The sequence below is a fragment of the Leopardus geoffroyi genome, chromosome E2 (genome assembly GCF_018350155.1).
Source record: "Leopardus geoffroyi isolate Oge1 chromosome E2, O.geoffroyi_Oge1_pat1.0, whole genome shotgun sequence".
Lineage (NCBI taxonomy): Eukaryota > Metazoa > Chordata > Mammalia > Carnivora > Felidae > Leopardus > Leopardus geoffroyi.
In genome coordinates this window covers 3750447-3769664 of record NC_059335.1, presented here as the reverse complement: position 1 = coordinate 3769664, position 19218 = coordinate 3750447, and the positions used below count along the sequence as shown (strand labels likewise).

The 19218-nt window shown below is 59.6% G+C and overlaps 1 protein-coding gene across 3 annotated transcripts; it reads left to right on the top strand.

Annotated features, from left to right (window-relative positions):
- The first annotated feature begins 1166 nt into the window (after window positions 1–1166).
- TTYH1 (tweety family member 1) lies at window positions 1167–16322 on the top strand. Of its 3 annotated transcripts, none has more exons than XM_045441531.1 (13): window positions 1167–1638; window positions 4266–4440; window positions 6350–6461; window positions 6929–7149; window positions 9832–9927; window positions 11192–11264; window positions 11640–11715; window positions 12184–12239; window positions 12381–12473; window positions 12616–12708; window positions 15434–15576; window positions 15696–15741; window positions 15831–16322. In XM_045441531.1, exons 1-13 carry the CDS (start codon window positions 1182–1184, stop codon window positions 15867–15869), a joined length of 1680 nt encoding a protein of 559 aa, XP_045297487.1. In that variant the 5' UTR covers window positions 1167–1181; the 3' UTR covers window positions 15870–16322. The 3 variants fall into 3 exon arrangements, with proteins under 3 accessions (XP_045297487.1, XP_045297489.1, XP_045297488.1); XM_045441532.1 differs by having other exon boundaries at window positions 1410–1638; window positions 4266–4444; XM_045441533.1 differs by lacking the exon at window positions 15696–15741 and having other exon boundaries at window positions 1407–1638; window positions 4266–4444.
- Window positions 16323–19218: the final 2896 nt, after the last annotated feature.

The window sequence follows — 19218 nt, the reverse complement described above, 5'->3', positions numbered from 1 at the left end:
ATCATCATCATCACCATCATCGTCACCACCACCACCATGACCACCATCATCATTATCATCACCATCATCATCACCATTATCATCATCATCACCATCACCACCATCATCACCACCACCATCATCATCATCACTATCACCATCATCACCACCACCACCATCATCATCACCATCATCACCATCACCACCATCATCATCACTATTACCATAATCACCGTCACCACCATCAGTAGCATCACTATCGCCAACACCATCATCACCATCAGCACTATCACCATAATCACCTTCACCATCATCATCACCATCACCACCATCATCACCATCACTATCATCACCAGCATTAATCATTATTTTTCTCTGAGTAATGGAATGGGTAACTACCTATCCCCAGCCCTTTCTCACCAATCTGGGGCACAATATTGGGATGAGAATTCTAGGTGGGGTACTAACCTCCCCTTTTTCCTCCTGCCCATCTCAGTCCTTGCAGGGGAGGCCAGGGGTGGGGACCCCACGTGGCAAAGTCTAGCCTAGCTCTACAAGGGTGGGAGGTTCTCTGGGGCAATTTCTGGGAACCTTAGTTTTAGCTACAACAGTGACTGCCCGGACAGTAATGTCAAAGTGGCTGGGTCCCCTCCAAGGGTCTCTATTTCCCAACTTACTGGTGTGGCATCAGTGGGTTCCTGTGAGACTCAACATCGAGAGTGGCTGGAAAAATACTTTATAAACTGTAAAGTGAATGGCAAGGAGTAGGGGGAGTGGGAAATCCTTATGTACATTGAAGTAATCCTTAATGAGCTTGGACAGGTTCTTAAACACCTGTCAGGCATTCTTATAAGGATGGGAGGGGGTCCCTGGAGAGATGAGCTGGGTTCTTCTATCTAGGGGTGGAAGGGGTCCTTAACACTGGTATGCAGGCGTACCTTCTAGAGCGGTCTGCACACATAGGAAGGTTTGTTGACAGAAGATGTGCCCTTATGCAGACTTACAAACGCGGGGCTTCTATCCACATGGCATCCTTGATAAGCCAGAGTACCCTCACACACAGAAACGAAGGTTTTTTTTATGGGTGCAATTGACCGCCGTTTGGAAAATGCTGTGCAAATACTTAGCGACCTTTGCACAGACCTAAAAATTCTTCCTAGAGATAAAGGCATCTTTCTGCCGCTGCAGGGTGATATCACAGTATGAGCGGCCTCATTCGGACAAGGCCGTCGCCGGACCGAGTGGTACCTGCGCCCGCCACGGGTGGGAGCCGTCACCGAGGGGAGGAGCGCTGGCCCCCCCCCCCCCCCCCCGGCTTGCGGCGCCGCAGTCCCCCCGGCAGCCACCAGGGGCAGCACGGTCCCCGCCTGGCCCGCGCCTCCCCCCTCCTCCCCCAATCTCCGCCCCCCACCCTCTCCCTCCCCCTGCTCCGCTCCCCTGAGCCCCGCCAGACCCCGCTCCGCCCGCGCCCCGCTCCGCTGTCGAGGCTCCCGCAGCCCCGGCGTTCGTCCCGCTGCGCCCTCCCCGGGGGCTATGGGGGCGCCCCCGGGCTACCGACCCTCGGCTTGGGTGCATTTGCTCCACCAGCTGCCCCGCGCCGACTTCCAGCTCCGCCCGGTACCCAGCGGCTTCGCGCCCCAAGAGCAAGAATACCAGCAGGTGGGAGCGGGCGCGGGGGTCCTGGGGGCGGGGGCCCGGAGGGTGGGCAGAGCTGAGGGGTCCCGAGGGAGGAGGGGGCTGGGTGGCAGAGTCCTGTGTTCTCCGCAGGTGGGAGCCGGGCCCAGACTTCGGGGTATCTGAAAGGGCAGGACGTGAGGCTCCCCTACCTGGAGGTTCCCCTGGGACGGGCGCTGGGGGCCGGAGCCCTGGCTCCTGAAGTGAGGGAGGGCCCGGGGCCTGGACCCCTCAGTCCCACAGGGAAGGGACCCCAGGGTTTCGGGAGCTGTCTGGGAAGCGAGCCTCCAGGGCCACCAGGGAGACAGGTCCACTCTCCGTGTCCTAAGAGATGACCCCTCCCCTGATAGGGTCGGGGCAGTCCAGGTGAATATGTCCCAGGTAAGGTACGACTTGGGAGAGACAGGAACCGATCGCGGTGGGGAGGAAGAAGGCCGGGGTGCCTCGGTCCAGGACGGGATTGAGACCTGAAATGGGGAAGGGGCGTGAGGGGTTCAGGGCCAGGGATGGGGGACTGAGCTGGCGGTCCTGGCAGAGGAAGCTTGCAGCCTGTATGTACATTCCGGGGTGGGGGTGGGGGGGGGGGCGTCCAGCGCGCTGGGGCGCGTGGGGGTGGGGGTGAAGAGGAGGTTCCTTTTGGGGACCAGAGGATGACAGAAATGGGTCCGGAGGGTGGGGCTGGGTGGGAACCTGACAGGCGGCAGTCCCTGGGTAAGGGGGCCCAGCCTGGGTCAGCTCCAGAAAGGGGGAGGAAGAACTGTCCCCTGACCCAGTTTAATTCAAGTCCTTGGCTTTGAGATTAATGAGAAGCAAGGCTTGGCCGGGGACGGGGTGGGGGGAGTGCGTGTGTCAGGGGCGGGGTGGGGGGGTGGGGTGGAGCTGGGGGTCAGGGTGGAGCTAAGGGTCCCGGGGCCCTGCCTGGAGGGTCTAGGCCCCTCGGATCTGTGCAGGGGGAGCTCCTGGGATAGAGGGCTGGGGATTGGAGAGCTTAGGGGTGGGGGGGGGGGTCCCAGAAAAGCAGAGAGGGGGATGTGTGCTGTATCGTGAGCTATTTGGGTCATGGCTGTGCCAGCCGGGAGCAGCTCCTCCCTGCCACTCCGCGCCGCCCTCTCCCCACCAAATGGGGACCGCCAACCCCCTTGCCCACAGCCTCACGCTTACACAACCACGACCTCCAGTGCCGGTCACCGACGCCCCCTCACGGCCGGGGAGACCTGCCCACACAGCCAAGCACCAGTAGCTGGCCCGGTCCCAGTCACTGCCGGAGGCTCTCGGAGAGGCTCACTCCGCCCCCGTCATCGACAGGGTGACAGGTCTGGGACACGCACAAAGTCACACGGCCCGGGAGGGGACACTGCCCCCCAGGGAGATTACCACTGTGGGCACGGCTGGAAAAAGTCAGGCGCTGGGTGCCATCAGGCTGGAAGAGACACTCACACACACCCACATAGTCACATGTACATACACACACTCACACGCACGTTCCTGCCCTCACTTACACACTCACACATGCCCCATACTCATACAGTCACATAGACATACACACTCACGATTCCCTCAGTCACTCATACACCCCAAGCTCACTTGTATACACATACTTTCTCGCCCACTTTCACATATATTCTTGCCCTCTCTCTCTCTCTCTCTCTCTCTCTCACACACACACACACACATACACACACACAGAGTCAGGTGTAGTATCTCATGGTAGACAAACTCAGTCAAAGATAAAACACCCAGTTTCCCAGCCAGACACGCAAATAAACCACACGCTTGTGTCACACACCCCACACTCCACCCTGCAGGGACAAAAGCAGAGAGGCTGTCGTTTACGGGAAATGGCATCAGGGAGCCTGGAGGTCTGGTTCTGTTCCCCATGTTGTCCCTACTGTGCTGTGTGGCTCCAGGTAACGCCCTGCCCCGTTCTGGGCGTGCGGAAGAGGACAGGCGTGCATGGCACCCGCTGTGAAATCCTGCCCTGTGGAGAGTCAGGTTGTGCCGCAAGGCTTTTCCAACTGCATACGCCTGTTCTCTCCCTGCCTTTGGTTCTCTCTGTCTCTGTCCCAAGTCTCTGAGCCTTGCACACGCTCTCACTGCCATGGAGGCTGTCACGCCCCCCTCCCTGTGAGTCCCCGGGTGACAGACTCCCAGTGCGGTGGGTGTGCAGAGCTCAGCAGCAGGGGAGAGAGCGAGCGGTGAGTGGGGAGGAGCAGCAAGGAGGAGGGGAGAGGCAGGCTGCCCACCCCCAACCTCGCGCACACATCTCCAGGAACAGGCGCCCCCGTCCACCCCCTGATCCCACTCGGTTCCGGAGACAGGTCCCAGCAGGTCCCAGGAGAGGCTCTATTCCAACCGCCTAGTGGGGGTGAGGAGGGACAGTCTCAGAGAGGGGAAGGTCACACGCAGAGCGGAACTGGAACCCAGGATTTGGGCCTCCGCTGACCCAGCTGCCAGCCTGGGAGGAGCTGGGGACCCCACCTTTCCCTACAGACTGAGAACCACAGGCTGGGCTTGACCCCCAATCCAGCCGGGGCTGCCTTCCACCTCCACTGGAGTCCCCCACGTCCAGGACCTCCAGCCCCTCTGAGGCCTCCTGTCTCCCCCTTCCCCAGGCCCTGTTGCTGGTGGCGGCCTTGGCAGGCCTAGGCTTGGGCCTGAGCCTCATTTTCATTGCCGTCTACCTCATCCGCTTTTGCTGCTGCCGGCCCCCCGAGCCCCCTGGGGCCAAGAGCCCCCCACCCGGGGGAGGCTGTGTCACCTGGAGCTGTATCGCTGCCCTTCTCGTCGGCTGGTAATGGGGCCCCAGGGCGGGTGGGGAAGTGGGGGCGGGGCTCCCCATGCTCGCGCTCAGTCTTCCGGAGGGTGTCCTAGCATCCCACCTCAGCCTTGACTCGGGAGAACAGCTCCCGTTGCGTGGATGGAGAAACTGAGTTTCGAGAGGAGGAGTGACCTCCCAAGGACAGCCAGCCCTGCAGGAGGAGGCAGGGGTTAAGAGCTCAGGTTTGGTGGCCTTGTCACTGAATAGCTGTGCAGCTAGGGGATATAATCTCTCTAGGTCTCAGTGTCCACATCTCTAAAATGGACGCTATAGCAAAGCCCACCTGCTAGTTATGGTAAGATTAAATGAGAGCATGTGCAGTGCCTGGCTCACAGTGGTAACTCAGTAAATGGTGACTGGTGACGTCATTCATGAACTCCATTCATTCATTCATTCATTCATTCATTCATTCATTCATTCTGCAACTATTTCCTGGGGATCTACTGTGTGCCAGGAGATACCCAACTGGCCCGACAAGATTCTTGCCCTCATGGGGCTGATGATGTTCTAGTCAGGCAGACAGACATCGTAGGAATATTCAGAATCCCAGAGTAGACCCCGCGGCCCAGACCTGAGCGGGTCTAACTCCTTCCCACAGTAACCCGCCTGGATTCAGGGTACTCACACCCAGGTTGGAAAGGCCAAGTCTCAGGGAGAGGCGGAAAGTAACTTTTCAAGGCCCTGCCTTTTTCTGTGACCCCCAGGGTGGGGGGGAGGGGGGGAGAGGAAAGGAGGACTTGAGGACCCACTGTTCAGCAGGAGCCAGCTCTAAGCACAGCCTTGGCCAGCAGGCCACACCCCCACCAGCGCAGGACAGTCGCCCTGTTCCCCAGGACTGGACCCGCTGGGGGGGGGTGGGGGTGGCGGGCTGGGCTCTACCGCACCCCCTTGCTGCAGGAACCAGCAGAATGTGTTTGGGGGTGTCTGTGGGGGAGGGGGGCTGGGCGTCCTATATCCAAAATGCTTCCTCCTCGGGCTCTCTTGAGTGGGGGTGGACAGGAACGGTGGACAAAGGCCCCGTGGGGGAGAGACACGGCCGGCCCCCGCGGCCCGGGAACAAGAGCAGCTTTGTCTGCCCTCCAACAATGGGGGGGAGGGGGGGCGCCGGGGCGGGCGTGGGATCCCAGGGCTGGGGGTGGGGCCCGGTAGTCGGGGCTGGGAACCGTGCGGGCGCCCGCCTCTCTCCGCCCAGTCCGGCCCGGCCCCTCCGCGGAGGGACACTCCGGGGGCGGTGGGGGGTGGGACGGGCCCACATTCAGACCCCACAATGGAGCTCTGTGTGCTGGCCGCGGAGGGGCGGGGGCGCAGGCTTCTGGCCCATCGGCCCCACATTCCCTTGCTTCGCTCCCAGCTGGCCAGACGCTTGGGTCCCCGGGGGTGGGGGAAGGCGGGGAGCTCCAGGCTGGGGTCCCCCAGGAGATGAGGGCTGGGGCCCTGCACTGCTAGGATCCCCCAGCAGGCAGGGAGGGGACGGCGGGGACCCCTAAGAGACAGGTGCTCCTGTCGGGGATGCTTGAGGGAAGGATGAGGAATGGGTGTGGGGCCAGCGGTGGTGGTTGGGGGGGGGGGGGGAGCGCTTCTCCTGGGGCTGGGCGCGCGGGAGTTCGGCTCCAGTGAGGTGCGGGTTAAATCTGTCCCCCCCACCCCCCTCCACCCACCATTAGCATCACAATGACGTCCCCGGGGCGGGGGAGTGGGGGGGGGGCTTCCCGTTACTTTGGCAACCGGTGGGGGCCAGGCTGGAGACGTTCCTTTCCCACGACGGGCTGGACCAATGGGGTGGGGGTGGGAGCCGGGATTGGGCGTGTGAGGAGGTGGGGGGGACGCGGCCCCCAGGGTCCCAGGACAGGTTGTGATTTCCCGTCCCTCCCCTCTCAGCGCCGGCATTGGCATCGGTTTCTATGGCAACAGCGAGACCAGCGATGGGGTGTCCCAGCTCAGCTCGGCCCTGCTGCATGCCAACCACACGCTCAGCACCATAGACCACCTGGTGAGGGGCCAGGCAGCGACCAGACCAATCCCCCGAGGCACAGAGGGCCACCTCCCGGAGAAACTGGACCCACACTCAGAGCCCAGCACCCATCCCTGAAACCCTGGGCCCCAGACTCAGAAGTTCAGGTTGCAACTTGTGGACCTCAGACTGGACACCTGGACCCCCATCCCTGACTGCCACCGGGACCTTAACCCAGATCTGGACCGTGGGGCTCGAACCTAGACCCCCTCCCCCCTTCACACTTGGTCTCTACCGGGGACCCAAGCCGCTGACCACCCAGGGTTCCTGATGGAGGCCACAGAACTGTACCCCTCCGTCCTTTCCTCATTCCACAGATGTCCTAGCCCCTAGATCTCAGACACCTGCCACCGCTCACCGCTGCTTCACCCTCACAACTCTGTCCCCCAACCCTGGCCTCCCCAAAGAAGGCCCTCCCCTGACCCCAGACTCACCCCTGCACGCAGGTGTTGGAGACAGTGGAGAGGCTGGGTGAGGCAGTGAGGACAGAGCTGACCAGCCTGGAGGAGGTGCTTGCACAGCGCACGGAGCTGGTGGCTGCTGCCCGGGGCGCTCGGCGGCAGGCGGAGGCCGTGACCCAGCAGCTGCAGGGGCTGGCCTTCTGGCGGGGAGTGCCCTTGAGTCCCCTGCAAGTGGCCGAAGATGTGTCCTTCGTGGAGGAGTACAGGTGGGTGACCGCTCCTTCAGCCTGGGTGGTTGTGCCTCCAGGGGACATCAGGCAATGTTGGGAGACGTGCTTGGTGGTCACCCCTGGGGGACGGGGAGCTACCGGCCCCTGGTAGGCAGAGACCAGAGACGCGTCCTACAGTGCACAGGACGGTCCCTGCAGCAAGGGATGGCCTTTGTCAAGTGTCAGTAGTGCCCAGGTGGAGACACCCTGTGACACAGCTGGACCGAGTCGCCCCACGCCCCCCTCAGCCCCGAGGATTCATCCACTCATGCCCAGACTGGCTCTACTCTTCTCGGTCATCCACCCATCTGACACGTGTATCCACTCAACACACGTTTATTTATTTGTTTATTTCTGGCGTGCAAGAGAGACATACCCGAGTGATTGGGAATGGGAGCTCTAAAGCCAGAGGGCCACTCCCTAACCGTGTGACAAGTTCCTCACGAGTTCTGTGCCTCAGTGTCCCAATCTGTGAAACGGGAATAACGGATAGCGTTCCCCTCGTGGGATTGTTGAGGATTAGACGCGTCCGTATCTGTTAAGTGCTTCCAGCAGCGACCAGCTCGTTCTGTACGGTTGTCTGTGAGGTGTAAGTTTTTGTTAAGACGGACGGCAACTCCTGCCCGTCTTCCAGTAAGGGGGCCAATAAGGAACACACACGAGTAAAACATTTTCTCCAAGGTGGTGGGTGGGGGGGAGCTCGGGAGAAAATTGAGCAGGAGAGAGGGGTGGGCTGGGTCCAGAGGCTGGCAGGGGCTGGGGGCTGCAGGGGAGGCCTGGGAACGCCACACGGAGAAGGTGGAGGCAGACTAGGACTGAAGCGGCCCGTGACGAGGATGGCCCACGGGCCGTCAGACGGGCCTGGGTCCCCGTGAGGACAGCTTCTGCTTTGTGGCTGAGCCCAGAGGCCGCACGTACCAGGCCTCAGCCCCCTTCCAGGGGTTCCGGTAGCTGTGCAGAACTCCACCGGGGTGAGGCAGGCCCACCACCAACGGGAAACATCTGGATGCACCAACATGAGAGTGCCTGGCACTTGGGAGTCGTCCCTCAACGAAGGTGGCCAGTTTCCTGCAAGAGAACCGGGGCCCCTGGAGGGAGAGCTTCCTGGCAGAGTTCCTGGAGGCTGAGAGCAGGAGTTCACAGCACACAACTAGGGCAGGAGGCTGGGCTGCCCCTGACGGAAGTGAGCGTGAGCTGCCGCGCGCATGTGCCGTGCGCATGTGTGGTGTGTGCGTGCGGTGTGCTGTGCGCCGTGTGCCGTGGGGACACTGGCAGCGAAAGCGTGGAGGTCTACTGGGCCACGCGGCCCAGCTCCTTCCCTGGGAAGGAGGGTCCCTGCCACTCTGCGGCCGCAGCCTGGGCACAGCCGCGTGGGGAGCAGTGCGAGCGATGCCGTGCGCCGAGCGCGCTCTGGGGCCGCGTGGGGAGCAGTGCGAGCGGTGTCCTGCGCCGAGCGCGCTCTGGGGCCGCGTGGGGAGCACTGCGAGCGATGCCCTGCGCCGAGCGCGCTCTGGGGCCGCGTGGGGAGCACTGCGAGCGATGCCCTGCGCCGAGCGCGCTCTGGGGCCGCGTGGGGAGCACTGCGAGCGATGCCCTGCGCCGAGCGCGCTCTGGGGCCGCGTGGGGAGCACTGCGAGCGATGCCCTGCGCCGAGCGCGCTCTGGGGCCGCGTGGGGAGCAGTGCGAGCGATGCCGTGCGCTGAGCGTGCTCTGGGGCCGTGCTCCATCAGAGCGAATCAGTCACTGAGACCTAAGTAACTAACACTTGAAGTTCCCTGGCTAGCGTTCGAGCTCGTATTAAGTGTGTCCACATGCTTGGAACCCTTCTTTTTTTTTTTTTTTTATTATTTTTAATTTTTTATTTATTTTTATTTATTTTATTTATTATTTATTATTTATTAATTTATTTTTATTTTATTTATTTATTTATTAAAAAAAATTTTTCTTAATGTTTTTATTTATTTTTGAGACAGAGGGAGACAGAGCATGAGCAGGGAAGGGGCAGAGAGAGAGGGAGACACAGAATCGGAAGCAGGCTCCAGGCTCTGAGCCATCAGCACAGAGCCCAGTATGGGGCTCGAACTCACAGACTGTGAGATCATGACCTGAGCCGAAGTCGGACGCTCAACCGACTCAGCCACCCAGGCGCCCTTGGCACCCTTCTAAGTGCTCTCCCACTAGCCTTGCGACAAGCTCTTGGAGTAGGTGCTGTTGTTTTCCCCCCGTGGTACAGGCGGGGAAACCGAGGCACAGGAGGCAGAGTTCCAGAGACAAGGGTTGCGTGCAGCTAGGAGGCAGAGAAAGGCTGGCCCCGAGCCCCAGGCCGTGCAATGGGAATGACTCACTTCACCCTGCAGCCTGGGGAGGCAGGTGGGGCTCCAGGAGGCCAATCACTTGTGCCTGTTAGCGGGCTTCTGCTCGCTGCCATCCGGGAACGGGTCCAGGCGCCCCGGCCCTGGGACCTGAGCCCTGAAGGGCTACGGCGGCCCGCCTCCCAGCGCACCCGTTTCATGATGAGCCGGCTGCAGCCCGGGGGCCTGGTGGCTGGGGAGGGGGGGGCGCCTGCATGGTCAGGCAGAGCAGGGCATGAATGTTGGGGAGCCGTCCCCCTGTGCCAAGTCCTGGCCTGGGAGCCGGGGTGCTGAAGACTGGATTTGTCTCACTCTGTCCCTTCTCCAGGTGGCTGGCCTACGTCCTCCTGCTGTTGCTGGAGCTGCTGGTCTGTCTCTTCACGCTCCTGGGCCTGGCAAAGCAGAGCAAGTGGCTGGTGATCGTGTAAGAGCGGGCGCCCTCGTGGCAGGCGGGCTCACGTCACAGCACGAGGGGACCTCTTTCCATCCCACGGCGCTCTTGCGAGAGGGACCACTGCTGTCCTTCCCAGCCTCGTACTGCTTTCGTGCCCCCATCCCACAGGCTTGCCCCTGAGGGTCCTGGGCTGGGCCAGCGCGTACAAAGAAACCAGGCCTGGAGCAGCCCGGGAGGCACAGGGCAGACCTGGAAACACAGGATTCGAGGCCACGCGGGTGCTCCAAATCCTAGAAAAAAGCCCGTAACGGTCGTGCTCAGGAAGGGGGTGATTGCTGACTTCTGCTGAGGACCGTGCACACACAACCACCTGCGAACAAGGGGCCCCTCAGGCACCTGACGTGCAGAGGAGGGACCGAGGCAGAAGGCAACCACATCTGAGGCTGCGTGGCCATTGTGTGGCTCACGGGAATCTCGGTGCCACTCTCTGATTTAACGGCTCGTTAAATACGGCCAGCTCTCTTCTGGAACTTGCAGGCTGACCCTGTGAGGAAATGCTTTCCTTCTCCCCATTTGACACAGGGGGGACTGGGGCTCGGAGAGTTTGGGCCTCCTGCTCAGGGCTGCACAGCCAGGGAATGCTGGAGCCGGTGTTCGACTCAGGCTAGCCTATCCCACTCAGGGGGGCCCTTGCTTCCTCCCTGCCTCTGGGGGCCCTGCTGGGGCTCCCCGGTCTCCACGCCCACCCTGGGTAAGAAGTGCCACTGTCCCATGCGGGCTCCCCCTGAGGCTTCCGGACGGCGACCACCCTCCAGTGCTAACCCTCGCGCCCAGACCCCATCCCTAGAGAAAACTCAGGCTGCAGTTTCAGCCTTGGCTATGTCCCCGCTCCTCGAGGGAGGAGTCTGGACAGAGCAGGAGGCTGACCAAGCTATGCTCAAACCTGGGAGGCACGTTTGCTGCTTGCTGGGCTCCTGTGAACTCAAAGCCGGGAAAGAGTCCAGAAGCGGGCGGTAGTTCTCCCAGAATCCCGGTGCAAGGCAGGGGCAGAGCCGGGCTGGGATCTGGGGTGCTGGCTTGTCAGCCCAGGGCCCTTCTCACTGTCTTCCCCCCTCACCCCCGGGAAGCAAGCTGAAGTTGTTCAGCTTGACGTCAACAACCACAGACCTACAACCTGCACTCCCCACCCCCACCCAGTTTCTCTTCTCCTACTTCTGCCCCTCTAGCCTCCAGAGGGTGGTAGGGAAGGGGGGCTGTGATGGGATGGACCGTGATGAGTCCCCCCCCTTTATAGGATGGCAGTGATGAGTCTCCTAGTTCTTGTCCTGAGCTGGGGCTCCATGGGCCTGGAGGCAGCTACAGCTGTGGTGAGTGCTGCAGGCCAGGCCCCTGGGCCCTGGGCCGTGGGGCTAGCAGCCTTGGCTACTGCATCCCGGGGCAGACCCTGAGAGGAAGGACTTGGGGCCAGGATCCCAGGTTCTGAGGTCTAGATCCTGAGGGCTGGAAGCTAGAGCCTTGGATACGTGTGTTCTAAGGGAAGGGGGGCTGGGGGCCCAGACTCCTGGGTCTGAGGGAGGAGGGGCTGGGGGCCAGGACTCCTGGGCCTGGGGGAGGAGGGCCTGGGGGCCTGGACTCCTGGCTTTCCAGGGCTGGCTGGGCTGTTATCCAGACACTGAGTTCTGTGCGAGTGTGGAACTGGAAAAGTTTCTGGTCTGAGCCCTTTTTCCTGATGCTTCTCTCAGGGCCTTAGCGACTTCTGCTCCAGTCCTGACACCTACATCCTGAACCTGACCGAGGAGGAGACTGGGCTCGATTCAGGTGATCCCATCAACCCAGCGCAGGCCCCGGGTCCTCAGGCCTCTGTGCCCAGTCCCGCCTGGGGTGGGGTTGGGGGCTCAGTCTCAGAAGCTCTCGGCACCTCTCCTGATGGGCTGGAAAAGAGAGGGATACAGAAGCTGGAGAGGGGAGACCAGAGGAGGGGCTGGGCCCGCCTCCCCAGGAATGGGAGGAAATGGGAGTGCACCTTAGACAAGGACGGGACGGCAGAAGATCTGGTTCCAGGGGAGTGTGGAGAGCCGCGTGTTTCTGACTGTGGCTGGAGAAGGGAGGGTGTGTTAGCCTGTCCCTGAATGCCAGGCCTCTGGGACCACAGGAGGGTCCTGAGCTGGGGAGACGCCCCTGGCCCTGAGGGTGGAAAGACAGGGCCCTGCCCCTTCCCACCTTTGTCCTAGGGAGGCGCTGGGGACCCAGGCTCATGGCCTCCCCCCTCTTTCCCTCCCGCTTCAGACATCCTGAACTATTATTTCCTCTGCAACCAGGCAGTCTCCAACCCCTTTCAACAGGTTAGGGGTGCGGGCAAGGGAGCCGGGCGGAGGAGGGTGGGCTGGGGCCTGGACTGCAGGTTCTGGGGGGGGATGCAGGCGCCAGGATGCACAGCGGGCTGGGGGCGCGGACTTCCCGGTCCTCCCTCTGTTTTCCCGCAGAGGCTGACTCTGTCCCAGCGGGCTCTGGCCAACATCCACTCCCAGCTGCAGGGCCTGGAGCGAGAAGCTGTCCCCCAGTTCCCTGATGCGCAGGTGCGCAGGCCGCTCCCGGGGGAAGGAGGCGGGGCGGCGGGTGGGGGCTCGCGGCCTGTGGGCGGGGTCTGTCCAGAGGGGCGGAGTCCGGGGGACCGCGCGGCCTGAGGAGTGCGTGGGGTAACACTCCACTCCCATGCAGAAGCCTCTGCTGTCCTTGGAGGAGACGCTCAATGTCACAGAAGGAAACTTCCACCAGTTGGTGGCTCTGCTGCACTGTCGCGGCCTGCACAAGGTGAGTCCTGTCCCTTTGTCCAAATTCTTCTTCCAGGGAGCCCTCTGGTCTTTCTCCCACCAACCCTGAGAAATCCTTACGTTTATCTCTATTATTTATCTGCCATATAGCTGTTCTCTACCTACCTACCTATCACCTATCTATCATCTGTATTCCTCCTCCCCGCTCGCCCCACCCCTCCCTTGCTCCCTGCCTTCCTCCTCGAGCCTGTGCCGGTTAGGGAATTCTGGAGCAAGACATGCCTGGGGTCCAGTCCTGGCTCCTGACCTCAGGCAAGTCACTACCTACTCTGTGCCTCAGTTTCCTTGCTTATAAAACCGAGGTTGCAGGGGGTCAGCAGCTGTAAAGCTCTTGTGGGGGGGGGGGTGGTCTCATCGTACTGAGGCAGCAGGGGTGGGCAGGGCACCCCAGAGAAAGAATGCCTGGTTTCCTACAGACTCAGTCCGCTTTGGCCACTGGCAGGGGAGCGTCCCTGAACCCTGGTTTCCCTCCCCGGTGAAAGGAGGGAGAGGACACCTGCTTTCCTGCGCGGGACTGCCGTCCTCCCCGCACGCACGGGGCTTTGCTGTGTGCGTTACTGCTGGTAGCTCCCTGAGCCCTCATTCGTCACGCTGTCGGTCGGAAGGAAATGCTGTCCTTGCCCCACCTAACAGACTTGGGAGATGAGGGGCAGAGGGCTGGGTCCCAGAGGCCTCGTTCCCCTCTCTCTGTGAGCCTCCACAGCCAGGCAGTCACCCAGTGTCATGCCCTCATTTCCTCGCCCCACCCCCATCCCAAGGGCCCACTGCAGCTCAGGCCTCTTTTCCCCTGGAGGACACGTGCCTCCTCGGCCCTTGTGGTGTGTCCCCTCATGGGCCCTCAACAGGGCTGCCAGATGTACCAGACAAATAACCTCTTTACTGTTAGGTATGTCCCATGCTGTGTTGGGAAGGTGCTTGTACTAAAAGTTTTTGCTGTCGGGCATCTGAAATTCAAATCTAAGTGGGCATCCTGCCTTTGTTCTGGAGACCCTATCAGGGATCTGAACAGGCCCTTGCTGTGATCACATCCCTTCCATAGCTCCCACTGTCCCCAAAGCTTCGGAGGTTGGCACTCTAACAAGGGGGCCACGGGGGACACAATGAAGCAATACTCAGGGTTGCTGAACACCTGAGCTGCAAAATCCTAGAAAGCACCCCGACTTTCCATGGAAGGGCAAACTGGGCCCCACAGATCACTCACTCTCTGGTCCAGGCCAACACTGGGCTGGACTGCGCTTCCCAAGGTTCAATGTGGAAGGAAGGGAGGGAGAAGGGTGGGTCAGAGCCTCATCTTCCACTGGTGTGCCATGTGACCCTCGGCCTCAGTTTCCCCTCTCCAGGCTCTAGGGTCCCCACATACTAAAATCAGGATTGACATCAGGGATAAAGTGCCAGGAGGGTGGGTCTGGAGCCTCAGAGACCTGGCTCCAATCCCAGCTCTGCCCCTTCCAGGCTGTGTGACTCTGGGCAAGTGGCTTGCCCTCTCTGGGCTTCAACTTTCTGCCACTGCAAAAGGCAACAGTGTGAGGGGGAGCTGATCTCTGCCTTGCAGGGCTATGAGGAGGGTAGGTGCCTGATACAGTAAAAACAGAAGGCCCCACCACCCTGATGGGCCCCTCCCTTGTGACACACTGGCTCAGTACCAGGCACCCCTGCCCGCCAGCCAAGGACTCAAGCCAGAAACCTTCTAGAAGCATCCTTCTTGCTGTCTGTCAGCAAGCCATTACCTCCCGCAGCCATTCCCCAGGCAAGTTCTGCTGGCCCTTCCTCTGAAACCCACCCGGGCTCTGAGCATGACTCCCTCCACCCCTGCTGGACCCTGGTCACCCTCCTCACCTCCCACCCAGCGGCCACACAGTATTTCCCCTGTCCCCCTGCTTGTCCCCCCCACCCCCCATCTGTCCTCCCCGAAACAGCTAACAGCTGGCTGAGCCTCACACACAATCCGATCAAGTTCTTTCTCCACTAAAACCCTTCTGCGACTCCCCTGCATACGGATTAAAGTCCAGTTCCACGCCTCGCCTGCAGGGGGCCCGGGCTGCTCCTAGCCCCCGCCCCTCACACCCCCTCCCTGCACAGGCCACAGCAGCCCTCAGGCGGCTCCTCCGGGGGAGGAGCCTCGAGCCGGCACGTGCCTTCCTGCCAGGATCCGTCCCCACTGCCGCCAGGGCCCAGCACTGCCTTCTGGTCCCCTCTCGGCTTCCTGTGACCTGAAATGACCTCGCTACGTGCAAGGTGCCATTCTGAGTCCGTGGCTCTTCTTAGCGAGGTTCTGAGCCAGAGATCCTGCCCCCAGGGGACGTTTGGGGGTGCACAGAGACATGTCTGGGTTGTCACAACCGGGGAGGGGGTGCTACTGGCATCCAGTGGATAGAGCCCAGAGAGGATGTCATCCAGTGCACGGGACAGCCCCACACTAGACCAAGGCTGAGCTGGTGTGGCAGCTGGGGGTGCAGTGGAGAGGAGGCCACGATTTGGGTTTATACCTCCAGGTACAATGACTGTGCTTGGAGCACCTCCAGGGTGCTTGGACTGAGTCCAGGTGACAGGGGAGGAAACCGAGGCACAGAGAGGTCAAGTGACTTGCCCAGCAGGGCACAGCCAGGTGGGCGGTCTGAGCCGTGCACACTGTGTGTGTGTGTGTGGGGGGGGGGGGACCTGGGGGAGGGGGGCTGCCCGCTGACACCCTCCCCCGCCCACCCCAGGACTACGGCGCTGCCCTTCGGGGCCTGTGTGAGGATGCCCTGGAAGGCCTGCTCCTCCTGCTGCTCTTCTCCCTCCTGTCCGCGGGGGCCCTAGCCACCGCCTTGTGCAGCCTGCCCCGCGCCTGGGCCCTCTTCCCGCCCAGGTCAGGAGGGGAGGGGGCGTGGTCCCGGGAGTGGTGGTGGGGGGACGACCCCTGGGCCGCGGCTGGTGTTGGGGGTCAGCCTCCTCATGGAGCCCCCATCCTGCCTCTCTGCCACTCAGTGACGACTATGATGACACAGATGATGACGACCCTTTCAACCCTCAGGTAGTGGACCCGCTGGTCTGGGGGAGGGGCTGGGGGCCTGCACCACGGCGCCAGACCCCCTCCGTGCCCTGTCCCCAATCTCCCTGCAGGAATCCAAGCGCTTTGTGCAGTGGCAGTCATCCATCTGAGCCCCTCCTCCACGCCAGACTGGAGCCCGTGACCCCCACCCCGGTGAGCTTCCAGAGAGCGACACCCGGTTCCCGGAGCCGCCGCTGCTCTCCTGTCCCTCACTCTGGGGACCAGGGCAGCCCTGCCGTCTGCATCGGGCCCCTGTGTCTGCCTCTCCCTGCGGTTCCTTCCCTGGCGGCCGGAGAAGATCCCACTGACCCAGCCTGACCGGGCTCTCACCACTAACAGCACCTCTACTACACGCCCCTACTGAGGGGGCAGGCCGGGGGCCTGGGGCTGGCAGGCCGGGATGGCCAGCTAGCCCCGCACCCTTCACCCTTGGCCACCAGGCCCATCCTTGCAGGGACACAAGTGCCCAGCCCCTGCCATGCCCCAGGGGGCTTAGGGCCGTGACCTCCACTTGCGGCACTAACTTGGGAATGGGTTGATTTGAAATAAAAGGGAAAACTTTATTTTACAAGCAGCTGGGTCCTTATTTCTCTCCTCCCTGATCTGGCCTCCCGGCTGGGGCCCAGGGACCCCCTCACGGCAGCCGGAGGCTGCCGGGCACTTCTGTTTCCGTCCAGGCTCTGTGGCGGTTCCAGAGGTATTGTTATTTTAAATAGTAATAATGACAATAACAACTTTTTTGCCCGATTCTAAAAGCAGGACCCAGGTCCTGACCCAGGAAGAGGCAGACATCCCTGGAATGGAACAGACCACCCAGAAATAGATCTTAGAGTGTATGTATAGGACAGAAGACAGACGTCAAGTCAGAATGAAGGGACTGCTTGCTTTCAAAGATCTGCGAACACGGTGGCCCCCCACCCGGAAGAAAACATTCTACGTACAAGACAGGTGAAAATCTAAATGTAGACAAGGGAAGAGGCAGAAATATTTCAAAGAGTAAGTAGGAGATTTTGTATCTGGTATACCTTGGTTGGAAGGGGAGGATTTTCAGCAAGATCCTCTAAAGCTAGAAAGGAAAAGGTAATTTATTTGACAAACTGTGGAACTAAAACAAAAAAAAAAAAAAAAACACACAAAAAAAAACACAAAAAAACAAACCATAAAGCCAAGAGGCAAATTAGTAGTCTAGGGAAAAGTCATTTTACCACATATGGCAAAGAAATGTGTTATTATTACTACATAAATCTGCAAAGCTTCCATAGACTAAGAAAAAGACAACTTGACTTGAAAATAAGCAATTAAAATGAACATCCCAACACCGGTGAACAGACAAAAAGATGTTCAAACCCTAATAATCAGGAAGTGTGATTTGAAAACAAGCAGGATCGGTTTTCCAGCCCGTGTTAGCGATGCTAACACGGAGTCAGCTCGAAGATTCCCTGATGGCAGGGCTGTGGAGGTGCAGGCACTCAACCCGTGGCTCCTGACACTGGGAATCGCCATCCAGTGACAACAGTCTGCTCACGTGTGATCAAATCAAAACCGTGGAGACCCTCTGACCAGGCAGGCCTGCTTTGGGGGTTCACTTCACAGAAGGAGAGCAGAGGCATCTAAATCTAGGGACGTATGTGAAGGGTTGTCTGCTGCAACAAAACTTTGGCTTCTGGCTAAATTCGGAGCTGAAGGCCACAGAAAGAGGGCGAGTCCAATAAATAACCGTACGGCAGGGCTCTCCGGAACACAACAGCCCTTGGCTGGGTTCGGGACTTTAGGGAAGGCCTAAGAAAGGAGAGAACGGAGCTGGGTGTGACAGGCGGTGGCAGCACAGAGGACAAATGTGCAGGCTGTGATTAAGGGCCTTGCCTGCTGCTTACTTACCATCAGATGGCTGTGGTCAGTCACTTGACCTGTTTGTTGGGGCTCAGCTGCCTCATCCATCATAGCAGGGGACATAGGACAGGTCCCCAGGCCCTCCTCTGCGATTCCAAAATTCAAAGCTCTCCCAGACCACAAGTCTCCCTGAACTCCCTTAACTCACCGGGCGGCAAAAACAGACTAGTCCCCCTGCCTGTGTGAATGTTCATCTCTACCCTCCAGAAACAATGATGGGGTTACTTCCAAACGCCGTGCAGGGAACTGAGGGTACCAGGCACTGTGTGGGATACGGACCATGTTGCCTCTCGAAACCACGAAAAGTCCTTAAAGCTCAAAACACATACCCGAGGGTCTCAGGTTAGGGCCTGTTGGCCCAGAATGCCAGGTGTCAGACAGCGTAGGGCCAGCCTTAGGGGACCAGTCTTGGCTAATCGTTTCCATCTTGTGCACTGCAAGGAATGTTCAAGGAAGCTTTCAGGGTGGACTGGCCTGAAGCTGGGAAGCAGAAACTGACCGCAACTTCCAGTGAAGGGGCTTTGGGGGCCCTAAGTGTTGACTCACTTTCTCCTCTTGACTGCAGCTGAGCTGGCTGACCCTGGGGCCTGCCCGCAGCTCCTCAGGCTGCTTTGACCTCAAACACCGCCCTCTGGTGACCGTGAGTCCTTGCCTGCAAGCTGAAACGCCCCCTGATGGGTTGCAGATTCCAAAAGTAGCCTGAGATTCAGGCCGCCTGATTTTCTGCCAGCAGGTCCAGGAGTGATGTGTAACCCGGGAGCTTTAACCAAGAAAGAAGGACATTTTGTCTAACCTTTATGAAAGATAAATATACTTCTATTTTAAAAATCATACATAGAAGGACTTTCACTTCCAACCAAGAGGGAGGAACAGGGACTAGGTTTTCTTTCCTTCCTGAAACAACCAAAAGGCCAGACAAAATATGTAAAACAACAGGGCTCAAGACTCAGCATCAGGCAAAGGAGAGTGATCCCTGACATGGAAAACACCCAGGTGAGCCCTGGTCATCAGAGTCTGACCACAGAACAGCAAAGGGGGACTGAGACAGAACACCTCCCAAAGGCCCCACCTAAAACTGCTCTAAAAAAGCCTATTAAAAAAAGAAAAATCTCAAACCAGAAGAAGGCCACAAAAGGGGAAAAGGGAAACAAAGATGGGACAAATAGAAACCCCATAGCAAGACGACAGGTATAAAGGCAAGCATACCAATAATCTTGCTAAAAGTGTTGTTATAAACACTTCTTTTTTTTTTTTAATTAAAAAAAATTTTTTTTTTTTTTAACGTTTATTTATTTTTGAGACAGAGAGAGACAGAGCATGAACGGGGGAGGAGCAGAGAAGGAGACACAGAATCGGAAGCAGGCTCCAGGCTCTGGGCCATCAGCCCAGAGCCCGACGCGGGGCTCGAACTCACGGACCGTGAGATCGTGACCTGAGCTGAAGTCGGACGCTCAACCGACTGAGCCACCCAGGCGCCCCTAAACACTTCTTTTAAAAGGCAGAGATTGTTCACTTGGGTAAAAAAGACCCAACTATAAGCTATGTACAAGAAACCTACTGGCAGAAAGA